A 25,075-nucleotide genomic window follows, 5' to 3' on the forward strand; every position below is an offset into this window, starting at 1 on the left:
CAAACTAAAACGCTGTTATTTTCTTTCACAATTCTTTATTAAAATGTTTCCAGAAGTGTTTGACAAAACTTGCATATATACTCAGATGGTTAAATGCACACAGATGTGAACAAAACTGCAATGAATTGTATGTACAGAGAGGCATAGTCAAAAGTGGCCTGACCTCAAGGATGTATGTTCCTGATGAATCTCTTTCATATTGTCCTTAAGCTGTCCTTAAGCAGTGCCAAATAACTTATGGAAAAAATAATAGTTTTGTTGACAGAAAAAAATGTTTTAAGGATCAGAGTTCTGCTTAAGCACAGTTGCGATTTGGTATAATGCATTTCTAAATCCAAACTGGTTTAGGTAATCGCATTTTGCATGGTGTTTGCTCTCTGGGTCACCAACACAGTATTTTTAGTTCTGGGTGTTATTTCCCTTAAGGATTTTTTTTTTTTGCTAGTATGATTTCAGAAGGAGACTATCCTGAGAAAGGCTATTGAAAGATCCCATATGGGGTCTGGAGAGTGACTCAAAGATGGAAAAGAATGAGGTGACTTTGGAAATGGATGCTAAAAAAAAAAAAATAAAAGATCAAAGCTTCATATACCCATTTACAATCAGCCTGCAGACTCTCCCACTGTCACCTAAGCATAAATGAGGGCTCTTCCTTCTTCCACATACACTGTTCAGATTGCTTTTCTCTATGAGCTTTCTTGTTCTCTCTTCAAGTCATCTTTTGAAAGACTATTTTAACCCAAAATGGAGGGGCGCACGCTGTGTTTTAATCGAGCACCCAATATGTGCCAGGCACTGTGGGTATGGACCACAAGTGCCCTCAGGTCACTGTTCCACAAGCCAACTTCTTGTCCTTCATTGTCAAAGAGGACCAAAATGACATCCCTGTGCTAGTCAAGTTTCAATGCGTCCGACTGTGGCTGATCAGACCAGTATGAGCTCGGAGTGCTTTACTACAGATCAGGCACAAATAGTCCATGTGAACATGTCGGGGTGGAGCCTTCAAATCTGCGCATCCTGCATTTCCCTTGAGTTGTCTCAATTCTGCTCTGCTCATAGAGCAGAGAACCTTCTCTGACTGGGCACGCCATCCCCATATGGCTGGCCAAACTCAACAGTTGCTCTCCTCTTTCCTTCCACCAGGGGTCCCTCAAAGTTCAAAGATTCTTCTCTAGGTAGAGAATCAAAATCTTTTACTTTGTAGCAAACATCACAAACGGTTGTATTTCAGGCCACATCTGGCCACTGTAACTCCTGAAGTTAAGGACGGAGGCAGGAAGTGGGGTGCGGGGAGAGGGTGGGGAAGAGGTATAGAGGCTTTGAACTCAACCTCAAAGACAAATTCCTCAAGCTTCACTGGCCATGTTTGTGAGACTGGCCTCAGACTCTGCCTTTGCCTTCCACAGCCCACAGATGTTATCCTCCAAGGTCACAGCTGCTCAGGTTGCCTTGGAAACTGGATTTTCATGGATTGCAGGAACAAGATCACACACACACACACACACACACACACACACACACACACACACACACACACACAATCTATCCTTCTGACAAAGGGGCTGTGAACTGGAGCTGCCCCAGTCAAGCTGAACTAACTCAGTGCCGAGAACTCTGGAACTCTAATTCCAGAAGTAAATTGAGGGGTGGGAATGGGAACCAGTCAGTCAAGGGGAAAGTCTGCCCTAAAGGGCTCAGTCCCTTATCCTGACAGTCTGAGCTTATGGGCACAGTTCTATTAGCTGCCCCTAGGACTGCTCCCACTTATACTGCTCCCTTTTGCCTCTCACACAGTTGACCCCTAGGGTGGGGGGTGGAGTCGGGTGTATGGCAAACTCTCAGAAGATCTTGAAGCCTTTTAGTAGGGTCAAGGTAGGAGCCTTGCGCTTGCTCTGGGCCCGGGATGACTTGACAGTCACCAGCTTGGCCTGGGCCACAGTAGGCATCTCCTTGTAGTTGACAGTAGAGAGCGTGTTGAAGGTGCAGCTAGGCAGGCCATGCTTGGCAGTGAGAGGGGCTTGATGGAAAATGGACCTTTCCTCAGAGATGAAGAGGGGCCGGGTAGGTGTGCTCCTCTCCTGCTCCCTCCGTACCTCTCGGATGGCTTCATGGAACACATGTTGCACGGCTTCAAAATCCAGGCAGGCGGACACCTCATAGAACAGACACCCAAACTTGCTAGCCAGAGTCATGCCTTCTGACTTGGTGACTTGCCTGGTGAGCAGAACAGAAGGGAGTGAGAATGTTCAGGGGCAAACAACCTTTCTCCAAGGGGGAAACCCTTGACCCACTGAAGTACCTTACATCAGGGAGAACTCTAAAAGTGGACCCTACCTCTGGCCTAGAGAAGGCCTTCTCTAGCTATGTGTCCCTGGTGTGAGTGCAGACTGGAATCCTGGAGGCCACAGTGCTGAAAGGAAAAATGCTGGAGCTGGTTGTGTGACCTCAGGCAAATTACTTAACCTCTCTGCACCTCAGTTTCCTTCTTTGTAAAACAAAGAAGTTGGACTAGATGACTTAAGGTCCTTCTGGCTCTAAATCTATGATCCTGCGAGTCTGTTGTAGAAGAATGAGAAAAGAGATGAGGCCACCAACTCCCACTCTCTCCTTCTTACATATGAGGAAACTGAGGCCAATAGAGGTAAGGTGACCTGTCCAAGTCCCATGAGTAATACATGACATGGTTGGGATTTTCACATAGGACTCTGACCACAAATCTAATGTCCTTTCTACTAAACACACTAGCTACATAGTTCTTAGAGTTCAAAGATTAGTCATTGGTGTCTAATGTATATATCGGGGTTAAGGGGTGGGAATGAAGTAGAGAATGGTGGGAGAAAAAAGAATTCAGAGATGCATGGGAAGGCTTATATGAACTGATTCAGAGTGAAGTAAGCAGAACCAGGAAATCAGTATATACAATGACTCTAATAAAGTAAATGAAAAAAACCACAAAGACACAGTCGCCACAACCAGGGAATAACACAAGAATGGTATAGACCATAATTATATGTAATTATAAAGACCAAGCTTGTCCCAAAGAAGAGATGAAAAAATGCATCTCCCTCCCTTCAATGGAAAGATAAGGGACCATGAGTGTATAACACTGCAGAGGCTGTCAGACCCAGCTGATGGCCTGGTTAGTTTGATTCCTTCTGTGTCTTCTTTTTTAATTGTTATAAGAGACGTTTCTCTGGCTAGGGAAGAGAGGACAATATATTTGGGAATGAAGATGTAAAAACAAGAGATATCCATAAAATAAAATAAAAATAGAATGGGGAGGCAGAATGAGTAGCAACCTCTATGATTTGTTTTGCTTTTGCTTAGTTATTTTTCAGTAATATCTGACTCTTTGTGACCTCATTTGGGGTTTTCTTGGCAAAGATAAGGGAGTGCTTTGCCATTTCCTTCTCCAGTTCATTTTTACAAATGAGGAAACTGAGGCAAGCAGGATTAAATAACTTGCCCAGGGTCACACAGCTAGTAAGTGTCTGAGGCTGGATTTGAACTTAGGAAGATGAACCTTCCTGACTCTAGGCCAGGTACTCTAACCATTGCACCATTCTACCTCTCCCAACTTCTCCTTCATTTACCCCTCTGCTGTATCCAGTTCTTAGGATAGGGTAAAAGGGAGAGGGGAAGGTGCAAATGATTAATTGATTGCTGACAACCAAAGCAATGACAAAAAAATCAACTTAGACTGAACAATGAGCATGATCCAAATCCTCATCACTTACAAGTAGAGAGGATGAGTACAGAAGAGATTAGCAGGAGACAGTATGTGGCTCTCACTTGCTCCTATTAAGTAGGTTACAACATTTCCAGGGGTCTGGCCTTCCCTCAGAGAACAGGAAGTGGTTCTGCCCCCTCTAAAATATACTGAGCTAAACTCATACTTTCCTGTTTCTTCCATGGAACAGAGGTCACGAGAGCTATAGGAACAGGGTGGGGAAGAGGAAATGAGAAATGAGAGAGAAGTGAGCAAAGAGAAAATATTAAGAGCCTGGCCCCGAAGAGCTTTTGGGTAAGTTTTCAAGGTTAAAATTCCTCTGCACAATGACTTAAGATTTCCTTATGTTCATCCTACACAGTCCCCACAATCCTGGCCTGGGAAAGATCCCATGGAACAATATGGAAATGATAACAGACCTGATTGTGGAGAAGAGAAGGAATAAAAAAGAACAGCTCAAAAGCCTTATGTCATCTCTCCCAACTTCCACTTCAGCCAGTTCTGGGCACAGAGGGAATTGGGAGCCTGAGATCCGGCTGGCTGACCCACTAACCCTTGTTCAGTAACAAGTTCTGGGATGGGAAGGGGCAGGGAGGTGGAATGAATGAGTGCCTGCCTTTAGACTGAAGAAATCTCTGCCAAGAATATGCCCTGACATCAGAAATTCCTCTCTTCCTTCATTCAATGAGCATTTGACATGCCTGGTGCAGAAGAAATCGGAGTGAGAAGAAGAGATCAATACAATGGCCAGTTCTAAGTGAAATGACCTCTGTGTGTCCATTACAGGGAAAGGAGCCATCAAACTGAAAGTCAATATCTATATATCCCACACAGGCAAAGCAAAATGGACTCTTGCTATACATGAAACCACAATCGCCCCTGAGATCAGCTGGCACAGTAATGAGGTCCCCACCTCTACACACGCAGGGTGATAATAGAACAGTGACAACCAAGAGTCAGGAACTGGCTAAAAGAAATTCAGAGAATCCGAGAACTCTAGAGCGGGAAGGAAGCTTGGAAATCATCTAACCCACAATTCTCACACAGTGTAGGAATTAATCCCCTCTATGATGTCCCTGAACAACAGCTATGGAATCTAGTCTTTCCAAAAATGCCTCCAGAGATGGGAAATTCACTACATCATATGGCAGCCCATTCTTTTTTAGGATAACTCTAGTTGCTATAAAGTTTTTCCTTCTTTTTTCCTTCCTTTTTTCTTTCCTTCCTTGTTTCCTTTCCCCATTTTTCCCTTCTTTTATCTTTTTCTCTCTTTCCCTTCTTGTTTTCCTTTCCTCAGTTTTCTTCCTTATTTCCAATCCATCCTTCTTCCCTACTCCCCTTCTTTCTGTTTTTGAAACACCTTTGTTTTATTGGGCCAAAATTTGCCTCCTGAATTCCCATCAGTTGGTTCTAATTTGGTCTCCCCAGACAGGAAAAGTCTATTCCGAATTAATAATAACTGTCATTTACATAGCACTTTAAGCTTTTCAAAATAGACAACATCTCCTTTTCTGATCTTCACCACACTTTAAAGCATGTGCTGGGATGAGGAAACCCAAATGCACTTGTACAGGGTCATTGTTAGTAAATGTCTCAGGCAGGATTTGAATTCAGATCTTGCTGGACTTCTAAGTCCAGCATTCTATCTGTTTCTATGTTACACCATGCTGCCTTTCCCAAATCTTCCTTCTATATGAGATTGCCCTTTTAAATATTTCAAAAGATATGTAATATCTTCCTTTACCTAGTCTTCCTTCCTCCAGACTAAACATCCCTTGTTCCAGCAACCATTTTTCACAAGACATGATTTTTGGATCTTTTTCCATCCTCCTCTGGACTTTTGCTTTTTTTTTTTAAAGTCCTTGCTAAAAGGTGAAATCCAGATGTAAACACAATACTTAAGATGTGGTTTGATCAGAAGACAGTGCCAAAGACTATTGCATCATGTAGTGTGAGATGGCAAAATGCCACAACAGAGCCCTAGGCCTGGAGTCAGGAAGACCCGAGTTCAATTTTGGCCTCAGACACTTACTAGCTGTGTGAGCCTGAGCAGGTCACTTAACCTGTTTGCCTCTGTTTCCTCATCTATAAAACAGGGATAATAATAACACCTACCTTGCAAGGTTGTTGTGAGAATTAAACAAGATAGTATTTATAAAGTATTTAGCACATAGTATGTGATATAGAAATATTAACTTATAATTCTCATTAGTGCTGTGGTTGCTGATATTATTAATATACCATGCTTCTGTCAATGGGGCCTAAGATCGTTAGGTTTTTTTAAGTAACTTCATTGATTATGTTAAGTTTGAGGTTAACTCAGAGCCCTTAACCTTTTTCACATTCAGCCAGTTCTGGGCACAGAGAGGACTGTGAGCACGAGAGCGGGCTGGCTGTTTAAGCAACAAGGCCTGGGGTGGGAGCACGGGCAGGGATGGAGAATGAATGAGTGGTACCAAGTCAGTTCTCCTTTTCTCAAACCTGGGTGATTGACTTTTTGGTTCTATATTCAGAACTTTACATTTCCTCCAATAGATGTGGTTTTATTGGCTTTGTTCAAGAACTTCAGCCTATTAATCATGATTCCAACATCCATTCTCTCAGCAGTCCTTTACAACTCTGTGCCATCTGGAAGAAAATTTGTTTTCATTTGAAAACCTGGAGGCCTTGACTTCCCTTCCTGGTACAAATGGGGCAACATTGTACGTATTGGCACACTTGACTCATGTTAATTTTGCTGAGGTTCTTTTTAAAAAAAATCTTTGTTACAAGATTCACTGTGAAGGGAGGGGGAGGATATATTCAGAAATAAAGGTAATATAAAACAAAATATCTTAATAAATGTTTAATTTGTTGGGTATATCTCCTACGTCCTCATCTAAGTCATTGATAAAATTGTTGAGCGTGAAAGGAACAAGATAGGAGAGGCTTTGTTACTTGCTACCTGCATGACCCTGGGCAAATTACTTATTCTTTTGGGGCTTAGATAACTTCTATATTTTCAGCTCGAAACTGATGTATCTATTTAGAAAAGAGCTTCGTAGTACTGTGCTGGTAACCTCTCTTCAGGTTAGGAAGTAATATGCTCTATTTCTGGAAGAGTCCTTGGAGATTGTCTAAGTCAGAGGTTGGCAAATTATGTATGGTCCACAGGCCAAATCCAACCTTCTACCTGATTTTGTATAGCCAAGCTAAGAATGGTTTTGACATTTTAAAATATAATTGTTTTTCGTTGTTCAGTCATGTCTGACCCCATTTGGATTTCTTTTTTGGCAAAGATATTGGATTGGTTTGCATTTCCTTCTCCAGCTCATTTGACAGATGAGGAAACTGAGGCAAATAGGGTTAAGTGACTTGCTCAGGGTCACACAGCTTGAGATCAGATTTGAACTCAGGAAAATGAGTCTTCCTGACTCCCAGCCTGGCACTCTACCCACTTTGCCACCTGGCTGCCCTTAATATTCAACAAAAAAATTTAAAAATGTAAAAACCATTCTTAGCTTATCAGCTGTAGACTGTCAGAAGGCAAGATGCATTTGGCTCTAAGGTCAGACTTTGCCAACCTTTGGTCTAATTCCTCACATGTAACTTTTGTTACATATGAGGGAACAGGCCTAGAGAAGATTGACTTGTCCAAGGCCATGTAAGTAGCAGGCCTGGAATTTTAGCTCCAGTTATTGATTCCAAATTCTGTGTTTGTGACACTCCATGGTAGCTGCCTCTCCACAGAAAGATAAGCAACACCTCTAATAGTACTACCCAGCTAACATGCAGGAGAATAACGATAACTTTGTGACATAGTTTGGTTAAAATCAAATTATACCACGTCCACGGCATCCCTCATTTACCAACCCGGTGACCCTTTCTTCAAAGGAAAGGAGTCAAATCCATGCCGTCATATTGTCACCTAGTGCACATTGCAATATGTTCTAAAAGTCTGTGAAGTTTTTAAATGTAAATATATTTTTAAAACCTTTTGACAGGATTTTCAAGCTTCTCGGTTTTTAGTTTCCAGGATGCTCTCCTTTCCCCCTTCTGCAAACTGGAATAATATTTGCCACTTCCAGCATATCTCCCCATTTGACATGATTTCTTTTTCCACCTTCAAGGTCTGATTTTTTAAAATTTTATTTTTAATTTATAGATTTTCTTCCTAAGGTCTGACTATTTTTAAAAATTATTTTTCATTTGTGGATTTTTTTCTAAGGTTTGATTATTTTTTTATTTCTCTTTAATTTTATTTATTTAATTTAATTCTTAAAGATTACCTGCAGTGGCTCTGGGAGCATATTTGCAAGCTCTTGAAGCAACCTGGAACATAGCTTGTCCAGGCCCAGACAATTAAGCTTGTTGAAGGTGGCGCTCTCATCGCTTACCTCTATACCTATTTTGGCCTGCAAATTTTTCATTATATTGCTTAAAGTGTCCTTTCTAAAACACAAGGGCTTCTTCCCAGACAACAACTGCATTTTAGGGGCTCAGATACCCACAGTAACTAGCAAGCGATGAGGACGTGGGAGGCAGGGTGGCCCCTGTAAAGTGAATGAATGAATGACTATTAACTCTTTCAGGGCATAAACATCCCTTTGTCCCTTCCCCCATCTTCCTCTCCTCCCCTCTCAGCTCTTTGTACAATGGTACAGAGTTTTGCCTACCAGGTTCTTGACAAAGAGAGGCTTTATGGTGTATGGGCACTTAAACACGTGCTTGTTTTCATGTCCTGTGATTTTTTTTTTTTTTTGGCTGTCCAGTAGCATGGTGAAGACAGAATATGTCAACTATAATCTCGGATCTCCCTGTCCCCTCCCCCCACAACATCTCTGCCTCATGTGGACCCCATGCTGAATGCTGAGTTGTGTGTTCTGCATTCTTTAGATGGTAGAGAGCCACGCTACTACCTAGTTACGATGCTGAGTTCCTATGTCAACGGCTCTGTCTATTTCTTGTGGACTCTGTGAATCAGAGAGCACTGTGACCAAAGTATCCTGCTCCTTGCCTTGTCTCCCAGGTTCTCCAACTCTCTGACTGAAGTCCATCCGATTTGCCACCTACTCCTTCTGTCTGGCTGCTAAAGACAGACAAATAGATTATGGGTCCGTACCGGTACTGGGCCATGTCCAGCTTGTTCCCCAGAAGCAGTACAGGGTAGTCATGCTGGGTGTCCTTTGCATGGTGGGCAATGATCTCCAGGTATTGACTACAACCCTCGAAGTTTTGCCTGTCATCGATACTGTAGACGACTAGGAAAGCCTGGGCCCAGCTTAGATAGCGTTTACAGTTTCTGGGAACATCCTGGGGGTAAGAGAGAAAAACTGATGAGACATGGGTTGGTCTCAGGCCTCAGTCTACAACTGGAAGAGGCTAAGTCCGCAGTCCTCACCTGAGTTGCCCCTGTCCTATCTCTCCTCCCTTTGGGCCTTTGTACATTGTTCTCCAGAGGAGCCCATTTCAAAGGGACATTTGAATCTGGATTTGGCTTGGCATGAAAGGGGCCATTGTCCCCTTTCCTGCCAGAGAAGAGCAGACACCAGATCCTGAGGGCGGGCAGCCAAAGGCTCTAAGGTCACCAACCCTGAGACCTGACCACGCAAGGGCGGCACTGGGTGGCCTGTTTGGATGTAACTTCGCCTTCTTGGAAGTCTTGCTTGGGACAGACAATTTTCAACTTTGGCTTGTTTTTAGGAATATTTTTAAGATTCCTGCTCACAAAGTCCCTTTAAATAGTCAAGAAAGGAGTGTGGTTGCAGAATCACAGAATCTTGGAGTGGGGTGGGGGATCTCAGAAGACAATTAGTCCAAACCACACCTAACCAAGAATTCCCTACTACAACACAGCCAACAAGTGGTCATCCAGCCTTCACCTCTAGTGAAAGGGAACCCACTACTTTGGGTTCCCCACTCTCCCTTTGAACAGCTTTAATAATTAGGAATTTTCCCCTTAAGTTAAACCTTAATTTGCCTCTCTGCAATTTCCATCCATTCTGCCTTCTGCAGTCAAACAGAACATGTCTATTTTATAATGATGACGGTAGCTAGCATTTATAAAATGCCCTAAGGTTTGCAACACACTTCATTAAATATTCTTATTTTATCTTCACAACCACACTGGGAGGCAGGTGGTATTATTATCAATCCCATTTTACAGATGAGGAATCTGAGGCATGGAGAGAGCAGGAGACTTGACCAAGGTCACTCAACTCATTGAGCGTCTTAAGATTCAAATCCAGGTCTTCGTGATTTCAAGTCCATGCTCTATCCATTGAACCACTCAGCTATCACATGAGAACTCTTCAAATACTTTAAGAAAACTATCATATCTCCCTTGAGGTTTCTCCTCTCCAGGTCAATTATCCTCACATGGCATCTCTCAAGGCCCTTCGGAGAGACCCAACAACCCTTGCTGAGGGGAATAATTGCTGGAAGTATGTACATCTATGGGTGCATACATGTTTAATCTTGTATGGTCATTTATTATCATGTGTATGTCTGTGCAGAAATGTGTGTGTGAGGCTTAAGAGAAACTTAAATATCCATTTATACCTTACTCATCACCTAGATGGGGTCATCATCACTGTCCTAGTAACTATTAACTTGGATGACCTCTAATCATCCATCCAATTTTCCATTTAAAGTGGCACAGAATTTTAGAGCAGAAAGGACCTTTGAACATAGACTAGTAGAGATGGGAAGGTCCTTAGAACATAAGATGTTCTAGAATGATCTAGAACATCAGATCTCAAAGGACCAGAACATTCAAAAGTAGAATGTCAGAGCTGGAAAGGGATCTTAGAGACCATGTAGTCCAGCTGTCTCAGTTTACAAAGGTGAAAACTGAAGCCCATAAATGACATCGTCACAGCATCCCCAAGAGACAAAGAAGAAGAAGGAACCAGTCTAGTCTCCTTTTTTTATAGAAAGTGACTGAAGCTCAGGGAGGGTCTGTACCTTGTTCAGGGTCACACATATGGAAGCTGAAAAGGACCAGCACCCTGTGCTCTGGTCACTATTATTGCTAGCCCAAGAAATTCTCGTCTTGGGTATGAATTTTGTGAAGCTCCTCCCTCCCACTCCTTATCCAGGGCCCATAGCTTCTTAGAGGGCATGGGACCAAATCCCGGTGCTGTCATTTATTAGCTACATGATTATGGGCAAGTCACCCCATTGTCTTGAGAGATAATGAGTTTCCTTTCACTGGAGACTGTTCAGAAAAGGCCTGATGACTGCTCTGGGTCTTGTTTATTCGCCTGTAAAATAATATGGTTGAATTAAATCAACTCCGAGGTCCCCTCCCGCTCTGAACTCATTGTCTTAGACTCTCAGCCACACTCAGGACAGGCTAGTTCTAGGATGAGGGGACTCAGCATTACCTGATCTGCAGTGTCCATCACTCTCAGCAGGATTGGTTGTTGATCCACAGTCTCCTCTGAGGTATAGGTGTCTTCTGAAATACACAAATGTTGGGCATACCAGCGTGGAGGGTGGGGAGGATTGTAAGGAGGTAGAAGACCTTTCCTTGGTTTTTACCACATGTGGAACAGAGGCCTATGGGCTGGTTTGGAGTACCATCTGGGCAATTGATTCTGAGCCATCATGCCTATGGGACATGGGCCTGGACACTCTCTGCTGTTGTGATGCTACCACTTTTCAGTCATAAACAGGTGTTCTGCCTTATTTGTAGTTCTTCAGAGAGACTCTAGTAGCCTTGACAGTTGAAAGAGAGTTTTCATACCAGGCTTTCCTAATACTAATAAAATGATAGGCTCCAGGCCAAACCAAAAGGCCAGCCCTACAAGAACTTCTCTAAGGTTCACATTGCCTCTAGACTCCTCCACTGACATATCACCAAGAGAGCCACCTCATGTGACATTGGGCCCATTTCCACTGAGCAAAGTCCTCCATACAATTCCATCCATACAAGAGGAGGGCGGGGGTGGCCACGATTTCACCCCCCTCTGCCTGCCCATGAGGCTTCATGCAAAGTGCCCTTCAGGTCACTGTTTGGACTTGCATGACAAGGGCCTGAGTCAGGGCCTGGAAAACATACAAGCTTTGCTAACATCTACCATAAATCATTAACAATCCTCATCCATGGCCTGCTTTGGGGGCTTATATAAATAGCTGTGATTATTTGACAAGAAATTCAATGGAAAAAATGTCCCCAAATACTTCACTATATTTGGTCCAAGAACAGCTGTCCCTAGATTTTCACATCTCATTCAGTTTGTTTTATTTCCCTGCCAAAGTAGCCCAACGTGCTCTTCTGGTACCTCCCAAACAGGCAAGGTGCCCTGTGCAGTTTCAGCAAAGACACTGGGCCAACTGGAGGAGTAGATGACTACTCCTCCATCCCTCCCAACATGCTCAGAGACAGAGAAAGAGACAGAGAGGTAGAGACAGAGACAAAGGCAGAGAGAGAGAGAGAAAGAGAGAGAGAGAGAGAGAGAGAAAGAGAGAGAGAGAGAGAGACAGGGACACAAGTCCATGGATGGACCTAAACCTACCATCCAGCATCTGACCATAGATCTGAAGATGGAAGGTATCTTAGAGGCCATCTAGTCCACCCCCACCCCATTTTACAAATGAGGAAACAGCTCAGAGAGGTTAATGGAGTGACCCAACATCACACAGCTAAGATGTACCTGAGTTGGTATATGAACCCAGATCACCCAGTCCAGCATGCTTTTTGTCTCATTGCTCCTCTCCAGAAGAGATCCTAGCCCCAAGCATGGGCAGTGTAGGCAACCACTTATCCAGTGTGATATGAGTGACAAACCCCTCAAATATTTCTCAATAGCCTGTACGTGAAATTTCCACCATTAGAGTCCCCCCTCCCAAAGCTTTATAGATTCATAGCAAATATGTTGGGAGGAAGGACTCTTATTAGCACACATTAACACCTAAGCTCTGATTAATTTCTTAGATTAGAGAGTAGTTACCTAAGAAGGTACCCAAGAAATCAGACAAGACCTGTAAGTGTTGAAGTAGGGAGGGGAGAGGTCAGGGGTAAGATCCCCCACCTCCTGGCTGCTGGGTCTTCCATTTTCTCTCCTGCTAGCGTGGTTCCCAGCTGCTTTCCCTGCTCTGGTCTCTATCAGCCCTAATCCATCCTGTACAGTATACACCATCACCAGATTAATTGTCCTTCTGTCTAGAACCTGGAGAACGCTGGGGCCTCTAACAGAGAGTCAAAACTTCTCTGGCTCACTTTCTTTTCCTTTTTTCTTCTTTAAGGCAATAGGAGGACCTGAGTTCAAATGAGACCTCAGACACTTGACACTTATTAGCTATGTGACCTTGGGCAAGTCACTTAATCCCAACTGCCTTGCATTCCCCCTCCAAAAAAAAAAAAAAAAAAAGGCTATCGTAATAGTCCAGGTGAGAGGGCGTAAATTAAGGTAGTGGTTATGTGGATGGAGAGAAGTCCAGAGATGTAGTGGAGTTTAAAATGCCTTAAGAGCCGAGTCAAACAAATCCCTCGTCTGCCAGGAAGCATTTTGGGATCGTTCCAGTTCCTGCTCTTTCCTCCAGTCCTCTGAGGTCCCGTGACACTTACAGTCTCTCCCACACAGTGTGGCTTTTGGTTAGGACTGTGGACTTTAGAGCTGGAGGTGTCCTTAGAGGATCATCCAGTCCTCCCTCTACCCTCCCCACCTTCTGGTGAACTCATGAGCTCCCATGAAGTCAACGATCATCTCTCCACACGGCCAGCCCTAATCTTCCTCCTCAAATCAAGTCCCTGCTGGACAAAGCATTTCAAATTTCGATACATTCAAAACAGAAGTTATTATCTCCCCTCCCCTCCCTAAAACTACCCGACCTTCAAGTGCCCCTGTTTCTGTTCTGTTTTCTTTCTCATTTAGCTTACAGTTGAAGGAGCTGAGACACCGGGAGACCGAGGGATTTGTCCAGGGTCACATGAGTAACAGAGTGAGGTCCTCTGACTCCAGAGTCTCTCACGGTTCTTTTCTCTATGCTACTGTATCTCTCATTGTTTTCTGCCTTTCTTCTTGGTGTTTCCTTTGTTTTCCAGCTACAGTACGAGCTCTCTGAGGCCAGTGACATGGACTTCTGTTTCTCAGTGACCATATTCTATTTTTGTTGTTTCTGTGTTGTGTCCAACCCTTTATGACCCCATTTAAGATTTTCTTGGCAAAGATAGTGGAATGGTTTGCCATAGGACAGATGAGAAAACTGAGGCAAAGAGGGTTAAGTGCCCAGGGACCCACAGCTAGTAAGTGTATGAAGCTGGGTTTGAACTCAGGTCTTCCTGACTCCAAGCTGGGTGCTCTATCCACTGTGCCACCTAGCTGCCCATCATACAGGTATATGTGTGTGTGTAAGTATATATGTATATACACGTATACACATATATACATACACACACACATAAATATCACACCAAGTGGTGTACTGGCTCTGAAATCAGGAGGATCTGAATTCAAATGTGGCCTCAGACACTTACTAGCTGTGTGACCCTAGGCAAGTCACTTAATTTTGATTGCCTCTCCCCTTTCTCCCCTCAAAGGAAAAACATATCACATATTAGCAAAGTTTCTTAAAGTAATATAAACACCACTTCTCAAACTTCCATGAGTTTTTCCCTGTAGAAAGCTCCCACAAGTTTTTGAAAATAGAAGGCAGATAGTTATCCAAAGACTCATGGCTCTTCAGAGATGACTCAGTGGAAAAAGACTAGGCTCTAATTCTGGCTCTCTGTGTTTTGGGGCAAGTCACTTAACCTCTCTCATATCATCAGTTTCCTTAGCTGTGAAGTGGGCATAAAAATGCCTCCCCTCCTTACCTTATAAAGACCCAGTCAGATAGGTGTAAGTCCTTTTCAAGTATGTAGAATCAGAGGTTTCAAATAACTATACATCCATCCCGCAACACTCAAGTAGGTCTGAACCAGATTAAAATGTAATTGAGAAATATTTAATGAAACAAATAAAAATATAGTAAAAGATAGCATCGCATTTTAAAATTAAGTCAGCATTTGGCCCACGAGGATTCTTATGTAGGCAAATCTTCAAGACTAGAAAATTATTATAAGACTATAAAATTGTACAGATCTGCACAGATAGAGGGAATTTCCACATGGGGAGATCCCTTTATGGATGACATTATAGATCCAAACCAAAAAGAAAATTCTGCCAAGAGCTCATTTCTTCCTTTCAAAGCCACAGACTCTCCTGCCCAGGAATGGGAAACAAGGACCCTGGAGCAGCTCAGTTAGGCAGCAAAGGAAGAATGTCGGAAGCCCCTCTTGGCATTGGCATGCCAGGCAGAAGTGCCATGGTGTGGTGTTGACATCATAGAGGACACAGGAGTACTTGCCCAGGCTGAGCAAGTCACGGAGTCAGGGAGCCAAGGATCAAGGTCAACACTCCCTCCCACATTCCAATGACTCACTCTGTCTTCCATTCAGACCTCTAGACTTAATCCCAAGGGTCAAACCACCAAATAAGACCTAACAAGTAGAACTGAGATCTGTAATTGGGGGAGACTAATTAAACAGAATCATTTAGATAGAGCTGACTGTATTACTCTGTCAAGGGCCTCATGAACCAGCACCCTTGCTCCCTTGCCCATCTCTCTTGCCCTGATAGCTTACTTCCTTTCCTGCATGCCCCACCTCTGGCCTTATTCACCAGCACCATATTGTAGGTCCTATTCAGGTCCACCCCTGGCAGCAATAGCATGGTCACACTTTTATCAGGGTAGAAAACTCCAGGTGTCCCAGGGTGCATTTCTTCCCTCCCCCCCACTTCCCATCAAGGTCACACACTCCTTGTCCCCAAACCCTTACTTAACCCTGTTGAAAATTTCACTCTGAGACTGAACTCCCTCTGGGGCTCTAGATATGACAGGGAGTAGAGGAAAACACTCTGTGTATGACTGTTCCTCTGAGGTTTTCCTGGAATAACTATTCTTAGGTGAAACTATAAAGCAGGCAGAGTGTGTCTTCTGGAGTTCCTTCTCCCTTTTCAGCATCCTCCTTACTCCAGGTTTATACTGTCTTCACATTTCCCTCTATTCTCCCTCCCCCTCCTACCAGTCCACCCTAGCCTACCCTCTCCACTCATGTCTAGACCGTTTCCTTCTCCTCCCCCATCAAGCTAAGGACACTGTCTTGCCCCATGTCCCATTCCATTAGGGTCCTGCTCTATTGATTAATATTGAACAATCACTTAGCATCTCTGGGTCTTAATTTCCTCCCACATCAAATAAAAGGGTTGGGAGATGATCATTAAACTACCTCTCATCACTAAACACTTTGTTATTTTCTAATTCAGGCTACTGTTCATGGTGGCTAATAATTAAAAACAATTTCTGGCAGGACCACTCAAACCTCACAACAATGAAATTAGCATTATAGGTATTGTGCCCACCAACAGGCTAACACACTCTCCTTCTCAGGTAATTGAAACAAACTTCAAGTATATCAGAGGCGGGTAGAGTGCTTGAGTTTGGAGGCAGGAAGACCTGTGTTCAGATCCTACCTCTAACACCAACTAGCAATCCACTTCATCTCTAAATGCTTCCCAGCATTCCCTAGACTTATCCACTAAGTCATAAACCCTCAAAGACTGGCTTATTTTGCCATTGCGAGTGGAATGGGTGAGTGGGGGTGAGTGGAATCTTCACCCAAACAGAATTAACAACATCTTCTATCTTTTGTTACCATTCTTTGTAAACAGTGTTTTAATAATCTGAAGGATGGACTTTAATGGTGGAAATTTCAAGGCAAATTAAAAAGGTACATGGTATGACTAGGAAGTCAAGTGACTGATTTCCTTGTGTAGTTTGTAAACTAGTTTGGTAGGAAATTTCACAGGAGGAGCAAAAATGTTAGTAGTGTTGGCAGCACCATTGGGAATAGGTCAGAGGTCCTGGGTTCAAATCTCACTTCTGCCATTTTCCGCCTATGTGTTTTAGTCAAGTCTCTGGGCCTCAGTTTTCTCATCTCTAAAATGAGGGGGTTATAAACAGGAGCTACTAATTCACACAAAAGGATCTCTGAAGGTCACATGTTGATTTAATTTAGACAAGATGACCTTTAAGTCTTTGATCTTATGACTTATAAATAATGGTTGCAAAGGGCTTTCATTTTCATCATCTCATTTGATCCTGACAACAATACTCCAAGATATATTCTATATTTATGGAATGTCAGAGCTGCAAGAGAACTTTGGGAACACCCAGGCTAGCACCCTCATTTTACAGTTGAGGAAACTGAGATTCAGATGCTGAAGCTAGTAAATAGCTGGGCACAGACTTCAATAAGCCCATTACTTGTAAGGTTCTGTGGTGGGCCTGAGTATACAAGGACAAAAATGACAAACAGTTCCTACCTTCAAAGAGCTTACATGCTAGAGGGATGGCAGTCCATACAACAGTTAAATAGATAAATTAAAACATGTAATAAAAAGGAAGGAAAACACTAACAATTAGGAGGATCAAGAGAAGAAAATGGCAAAATACTCCAGTAACTTTGCCAAGAAAACCCCAAATGGAGGTGGTCATGACTGAAATGACAGAAGAAGAAAGAAGAGAAGGGGGGAGGGAAAGGAGAAGTAGAAGAAGAAGGATTAGAAGAAGAAAAAGAAGAAGGAGAAGGAGGAGGAAGAGAAAAAGAAAAAGGAGATGAAGAAGAAGAGGAGGAGGAGAAAGAGGAGAAGAAGGAGGAGGAGGAGGAGGAAGAGAAAGAAGAGGAGGAGAAGAAGACAAAGAAGGAGATGAGGAAGAAGAAAGTAGGAGAAGAAGAAGGAAGAAGGAGGAAAAGAAGACAAAGAAGAAGAAGAAAGAAGGAGAAGAAGGAGGAGGAGGAAGAAGAAGGAGGAGGAGAAGGAAGAGGAGGAGAAGACAAAGAAGAAGATGAGGAAGAAAAAAGAAGGAGAAGAAGGAAGAAGGAGAAGAAGGAGGAGGAGGAGGAGGAGGAGTAAAGAAGATGAGATTCCAGGAGGAAGTATCACCTGAATTGACCCTTGAAGGAAATTAAAGATTTTCAGAAGAGGTAACGAGAGATTACCTGGAGGAAGCCGATGCAAAGACATGCAGTGAGGAGTTTGCAAGTCAGTCACTTTGGCTAGAAGACAGAATACATGACTGTGTGAAATAAATCTGGAAAGGTAGACTGGAGTCAGATTATAAAGGGTTTTAAAAGCCAAACTGAATTTGCATTTTATCCTCCAGGCAATGCAAAGCCATTAAAGATTCCTGAGCAGAGCAGTGACATGGTTCAATCAGATCTGTGCTTTAGGACAAAGATTTTAGGCTTTGTGTGGAGAACGGATTTGAGAGGGGAAAGACTGGTGGAAGCAGAGAAAGCAGTTAGCCTCTTGCAGTAGTCCGGATGAGAAGTGATGAAGGCTTGAACTAGAGTGATGGCCTAGTGGGTAGAGAGGGGATAAGATATAAAACAGGTAGTAGAGATTGAATTGACTAGATTTGGTGATTGATTGGACGTTGTGGATGAGTGAGAGTTGACTCTGAGATTGTAAATCTGTGTGACAGGAAGTGTCTTCGATAGGAACAGGGGCATTTGAAGGAGTGGGAGATAATAAGCTTTGCTTTGGACATGCTGAATTTGAGATACCAATGGGCTGTCTAGTGAAGATGTCCAGCAGAGAGTTGGTAATGTAGAAGTGGAGGACAAAGATTAGGGCTGGACATGTAGATTTGGTGGTCGTCTGTGCAGAGATAATTGAATTCATAAGAGCCAGATGAGATGAACAAAAGTGGGGGAGGGTAGAGAGAGAGAAGAGGGTCCAGGAAACAACCTAGGGGATACCCATAGTTAAAAGGCAGGATATGGAAGATGTCACATCAAAGGAGAGTGAAAAGGAGTAATCAGAGACACAGACAGAAGTGGAGAGGAAAGTGTCATAGGAACTAAGGGAGGATATCATATCCTGAAGAAGGGGGTACTCGCAATCAAAAACTTAAGGGAGATCAAGAAGGATAAGGATGGGGAGGTAGGGTGGGAAAAGTCACCAGATTTGAAAATTAAGATAGTATAAACAGCTTCTGTGGAGTTATGGTCTGGGATTGTAAAACGTTAGAAACAAGCTGCAGATGAGGAAATAGAAGGCAGGGGTATAGCTTTCTCTAGGGTTTGGCTGTGAAAGGGAATGAGATATAAGATGATAGCTGAAATTTCTGCACATCCATTTTTTCATCTGCAAAATGTAAGATGATCTCTAAGGTTCTTTACAACCCTAAAATCCCACAGAATCAAGTCTAGTGGTCTTTAAACCACTCCATTCAGCCTCTCTAAGACCACATTCATTTGGATATATAAGCTCTGATATAGTTATTTTTAAAAAAAACACCTTTTTTTTTTTTTTTTTACCATATAGTTTGTCTTGTATTTTAAAGCAAAGTCTTTCAGCCTTTAAAAGAGAGCCAGCCACAGTCAGGGTAGGAGAAGCAACATAGGTGAAAATACTGTCTGGGAAGCAGTTTATTCCTTCCTCAAAACATTAATTTTAATTAATTCATCTGTTGAAAGGATTCTATACCTGGGAAGTACCATCTACTCCAACCCCTTCATGTTACAGATGAGGAAATTGTAATTCACTTTAGAAGTGAAAAGACTTGGCCCAAAGTCACATAAATTGTAAATGCTGGAGCCAGGGCCTGAGACTACATCACAGGGCTATAGATTTAGGGCTAGAAGGCAATTTAAAAATTGTATAGTCCAACTCTCTTAAGTATATAGATAGGGAGACTGAGGATGACAGAGGCAAAGTGACTTCCTTGCTTGTAAAATATTGAAGCACAAAGATTGCTTAGTGTTTTCTTTATGTATCTCTCTCACCTAGTCCAGTGTCTGGCACATAGTAGCTCATTAAAAGCGGTTGATTGATTAATTGCCTAAGGTCTTGTAAGTAATAAAGCAGGAGAGCCAAGATTTGAATAGATGTGCTTTCATCCTTGAACCAGTATTCTTTCAACGACACCCACTTTATCTTGATAATTCATCCCTCTTTCCCATCCCTCCAATCATTGCTTTAGGGATCCTCTTGGGGGGTGGCTGGAAATCAGGTTGTATTGGGACACTCAGGGATGGAGCCACTGTCAACAGAAACAAGGGAAGGAGGAAGTGATAAATGAGCATCTTACCCAAATTGGGATCATATTCACTGATAAACCGCTTGGTCAGAAACTTCACAGTCAAAGCTGCAAGAGGCAAAAGACAAACAAACAAAGATGTTTTTCCAATCTCTTCCTGCCATCTTAGGCTCTTTTCACTGGAAGCTGGCGCATGGATGTTTTTAAAGAAACAACCAACCATTTTGATCCTTCTGGACCCCACCCCCCCACTCCCCTCTTTCATCTCCCCACAATGGACAGTCCAGCTTTCCAGGAGAAAAAGAGATAGAGAAAGCACTAAAAGAGGGTTTAGCACCATTAAGGTCTTCAACCCACTCCAAAGGAATCAGCAACAAGGAGATCACGTCTCTCTAGTAATACTCAGGATTTTAAAAAGCCAGGGATTAAAACACCAAGGGCAAATGGTGGATACAGTGACAGTTATTTAAGATCCGGACAAGCCAAGAAGCTGTAAGTCTCCCTAGTCCTTTGCTTGGACAAATATAACAACAAGGGAAGAGCTCATTGTCCATGGAGAAATCCCGCCAGGGTGCTCAAGTGGGAATTTGACTCAAATTTGTAAAGGGACCAAAAAGAAGAGATAGAAGTTGGAGATACAGACAGTCCCTCAGGAGGGTTATAAAACCTCTCTTTTCCTGAGATAATTTCCAGCCTGTGGTCAAGATAGACTGATTTTTAAATTCTAGTCCTTACTTCTTCCCAGGTCCAAGTTTACTGAGGTTAAAACACCAGACTATAGAAAGTCCCAGTAGGAATGTTTTCATTAAATATAAAACTTTTGGAACATAAAATTTTGGAATGGATTTTCTAACATATGAAGTGCATTTATCAGTTAGTAAAGTCAACAGAGGTTCGTTCTGGGTACTGAAATTAGTCATGCAAGGTCAGATGTTAGGCTGTTCTCTAAAAAGAAGTAGTATATTTTCTTAACTAAAAGTGCTTTTTTAAGTGCTTCTTAAAACTCGTTCCCAAGATTCGAAGGCTTCATGATTTTTGCAAACCACTGTCTAGGGAATGCAAGTTTGAAAATTTAAATTCCTTCATTTATATAAATGTCGGGGAAATAAATGACTCCATCGAATTCTTTCCTCAGTTAACATCTTAATTTTCAGTGCTAAGAAGACAATCTCTTCCTATTTTTTAAAAAAAGTATATGTTCTGCCTTGACACAACAGACAGGTCTCCAAAAATACAGAAAGGACAGTCTCTCAGACAGGCAAAACTACCAGCGAGGGTGAGAACAACCCTTTTCTGCAGGAAACAGGTCGGGACTTGACCCGTGATTTTGTTGTTGTAAGAAACTTTCAGATAATGAAACTCCTGTAATCAATCCAGGGTCGCACTTTCTTTGCAACTTAATTTTAGAGAGTTGCCTAGAGCCCTGGACAATGACTTATCCAGAGTCACACAGTCAGTAGGGAGCAGAGGAAAGATTTGATCCGGGTGGCACAGTGGATATAGTGCCATGCTTGAACTTATTAGCTGCGTGATTCTGGGCACGTCACTTAACCTCTGCCTGCTTCAATTTCCTTATTTGTAAAATGGGGATAAAATAGCATCTACCTCCTAGGTTTGTTGTGAGGATAAAATGAGAAAATAATTGTAAAGCACTTAGCAGAGTGTCTGGAACAAAATAAGTGCTATATAAATGATGGCTATCATCATCAGCATCTTTATTAGCACTGAGGCCAGCTCTCTATACACTGTCCCTCTATTCACTTTTCATGCTTCAGGAAAACCAGGTTCCAGTTCTGTTCTGTATCCGGGCACTGGTTTCAAAGCTGCAATCTGCTCACCCATCGCAATTCTAAAGTGCAAAAAGGACCGAATTGGGTTTAAGTAGAATCATCCACTAATCACTGGGAACTTACAAAGTGGTAGGTGAGCATAAAGAGACCTCCAAAACAGACCCTGCTGACTGGAACCAGCCAAGATGTAAGGGAAAAACAGACCAGCGAATGAAGTCCTAAATTCAAGTCTTCATCTCCAACCGTCCTAATTGCTTTAGCTCCATTTCCAAAGTTCAATTCAAAGTATATTTATTAAATATCAGTTCCTTGAGGGCAAAGACTGTGTTTTTACTTTTCTTGGTATTCCCAGAAATTGACACAGTGCCTGGCACATGCTCATCACCCAATAAATGAATGTTGATTGATGGACAACTTTGGAAGATAAAAAGTTTAAATAAGATAGGATATTAGCCTTCCAGAGCTTTACAGCCCTGTTGGTAGATAAGATAAACCCAGGTAACTAAAATACTCAGTAAGTAATACATGATAACGGTCTTAAAGAAAGCAAATAAAGTGTTAGGTAGGAAAGTCCTGTGGAAGAAGGAGAAACTTTCTGCAAGAGTGAAGGGTTTGGATTTCTTAAAACCCAGGCATTTTGCTTGCATGATTTCCCCTCCTCTTTTAACACCCCCTTCCTATCACCTCAAATAATCAATTAACAAACGTTATTAAGTTATCATGTGTCAGGTACTGAACTAGGTGACAGTGATACAAGGAGAAAAATGAAACTGTCCATGCCACCTTGGTCAGAGCTGCCATAGAAGTCAGGCCTTAACTCCAAATGGAATGGGAGAGCTACTGGACCCATGATTTTCTTGTAGAGAATCCCAGATGAGGCCAGTCCTGGGCAGCAATTTCTCTCCAGTTCAGAGTTGCCTAGAGCACTGAGGGACCAAGTAACTTGTCTGGGTCACACAACTAGTATGTATGGAGATGGGATCTGAGCCCAGTTCTTTCTGGCTTTGAGGCCAGCTCTATACATGGGCTGACCCCCTCCCCCCACAAATGACTGATTTTCCCATCGCCCAAAACCCTCCACCAAAAGCCCTATTTGTCTCCCCAGGAGCCTGTCCCCATCTTGTAACTGAATCTGCATATCTTGGAGGTCTGGTCTTGGCAGGCCCGCTTAGGTGTCCCCACCAGGTTGTCATCCCTCAGACTCTGGGGGTTTGGAGGAAAACTCGAGTAGAAGTAAAGAGAAAAGTCTCCATTGGGATAAAGAAAGGTGTGAAAGCACGACGGTGGCTTGCCAATCAAGCACTACCCAAAATGACAGATTTCTACCTCTACCTGCCTGGGGAAGTCCCTGGGAGGTAGGCTTTCAACAGTCCTGCTCTCTTCCCCCACCCCACTCACCAGACTTCCCGGCTCCTCTGCAGCCCAGGATGGCCACGTTAATCTCGGGGATCGAACTGTGTACCAGGCGCTCAGGACCAAGGTTCCCAGCCCGGGGTTTGCCAAACACGGACGACATGACAAGTCCAGTGGGCAGAGGATCCCTAGGGGCAGAATGTTGCCTCTAGGAGAGTAACAGAGGCTCACTAGGAGTGGATGACCGGAGGGCGGCGGGCTCACCTGGAAGAGGTGGGGAGGGAGGAAAGAGGCCAAAGAGGGGATTCTCTTAATACTGAATTCCTCCGTGCAACAAACCCTAGGCTGCCAACACTTCTTGGAGCAGGCAGGTAAAGGCAATCCCCCTAGGCGCTGGTGCCCCTTCTGCGGTTCCAGCCCAAGTCCCCAAGTTATTCAGCCGGGTAGCTGCCGGGGACAAGAAGCAGACTCTGGGGAGCCCGGGACGCCGCGGGGGCGTCCTCTCTGGGTGTCCGCCGGTCCCGAGGGGGAGAGCTGCCACACGGGGGACCGTGCCAAGACTTCGGATGCTGAGGTTCACTCTCGCATTCTGGCAGGAGAAGACCTCCTCATCTCTCTCACCGCCACCCCACACCTTGGCTCCACCGTGGCACTGGACGTGGCCACTGGGCTCTGGGGTTCTGGGCTCCAATTCCAGCTCCAGCTCCGGCTCAAGCCTGCCTGCCCCGTCCCTCACTAGTGTTGCTGGGGCCCTCGAGGGAAAGAGGAGGAGGACCGGGCAGGCGGAGCCATCCTCTCAGCTGTGGCCAAACTCCTTGTAAGGACTGCAGACTCCCCCCATCGAGGGGGCGCATCTCTCAGAGAAAGCGTACGGGTGCGTTGTTGACTTGGGAAACCTTAAGGAGAGTTATTGCTCCCATTTTACAGGTAAGGAAACTGAGGCCCAGAGACGTGACATGACTTGTCCACAGTCACCAGGATTGGAATTTCTTCCGACTCCCCACCCAGGGTTCATTCCATCACCCTAGCCTGAAAGCGTTACTCCAAGTTGGGGCGGTTGGAATGAGAGGTGGGGTGGGAGTGGCAAGTTGTGAGAGAGAAGGTAGAGAAGATAAAAATCAGGGCTCCCTCATTACAGACACCCCTTCCCTTCAAGTGGAAACTCGAATGACTAATGGATCCTTCTCATTTTAGAACTGGAAGAGATCTTAGAGAATTGTCTCTTCTTAGTGTCCCCATTTTACTTGTGAGGAAACCAGTCTTGGGAACACAGGCAAAAGAACCTGAAGGTGTGGGAAGATGGGATCTGTGTCCAAGTTTCCTGTAAAGAACTCTTCTTCATCCAAAAAGGAAAACCATTTTCCTGGACAGAGCTACATGAATATTTATAGAATCTAACCGTGTCTCTGGGAGATCATTACAAACTATCCCTGTTATTAAGACTGTAAGGTGTTGGGAGGAATGTGTTTATATTTCACAGTCTGGCTGGGTTTGCTTAAAAAGCTAATAGCCAGGGATTTTCTCTTTAAGTTGGAAGTGGGGGAAGTGAGAACCAATTCCTATTTGGCCTTTCAACTATTCTCTATGGGCAGTTAGATGGGTCTCAGTCCTGGATCTTACCTGCCAATGGAGAAGACCTCACAAGAGAAGGCCAATGCAATCTGGCCTTGAGTCCTGGTTCTCTCATTCCCTACCTGCCTGGTTCGATTACTTATATTAAGCAGGTAGGTGGACTGGTGGATAGGGGGCTGGACCTGGTCTCAGGAAGACTTCTCATTAAATTCTGCTTCATATAGTTATTAGCTGAATGATTTTGGGCAAGTAATTAAAACTCTCAGTCTGTTTCTTCATTTGTAAAATGAAGCTGATAATAGCAACTGGTTGTTAGGAGCCTCCTATGAGAAGCGTATATAAAGCACTTGAAGGGTATACAAATGCTAGTGATCCTCATTTTTACCTAGGAGTTCCTTCAGGCAATTGCTGAGACTTGGACTAGGAGATCTGTAAAAGTTGATTCCAGTTCTAAAAGCTAGCTGCATACCAAGAAATTTGTCCTTCTGGTACTGCCAGTTGAGAATATTGCCCTGGGCCATGCACTCTGTGTGTGTGTGTGTGAAAGACTGAGAGA

General features: G+C 43.5%; 1 protein-coding gene across 2 annotated transcripts; it reads right to left on the reverse strand.

Moving 5' to 3' along the window:
- Positions 1 to 15: 15 nt before the first annotated feature.
- On the reverse strand, positions 16 to 24,917 carry RASL12 (RAS like family 12). Of its 2 annotated transcripts, XM_072614091.1 has the most exons (6): positions 22,993 to 24,917; positions 19,856 to 19,912; positions 17,760 to 17,816; positions 11,098 to 11,171; positions 8,832 to 9,022; positions 16 to 2,214 (listed from the first exon to the last, which is right to left on the reverse strand). In XM_072614091.1, the coding sequence occupies exons 1-6, from the start codon at positions 23,108 to 23,110 to the stop codon at positions 1,839 to 1,841; spliced, it is 873 nt and encodes a 290-aa protein (XP_072470192.1). In that variant the 5' UTR covers positions 23,111 to 24,917; the 3' UTR covers positions 16 to 1,838. The 2 variants fall into 2 exon arrangements, with proteins under 2 accessions (XP_072470192.1, XP_072470203.1); XM_072614102.1 differs by lacking the exon at positions 17,760 to 17,816.
- Positions 24,918 to 25,075: the final 158 nt, after the last annotated feature.

The sequence above is a fragment of the Notamacropus eugenii genome, chromosome 1 (assembly GCF_028372415.1).
Source record: "Notamacropus eugenii isolate mMacEug1 chromosome 1, mMacEug1.pri_v2, whole genome shotgun sequence".
Classification (NCBI taxonomy): domain Eukaryota; kingdom Metazoa; phylum Chordata; class Mammalia; order Diprotodontia; family Macropodidae; genus Notamacropus; species Notamacropus eugenii.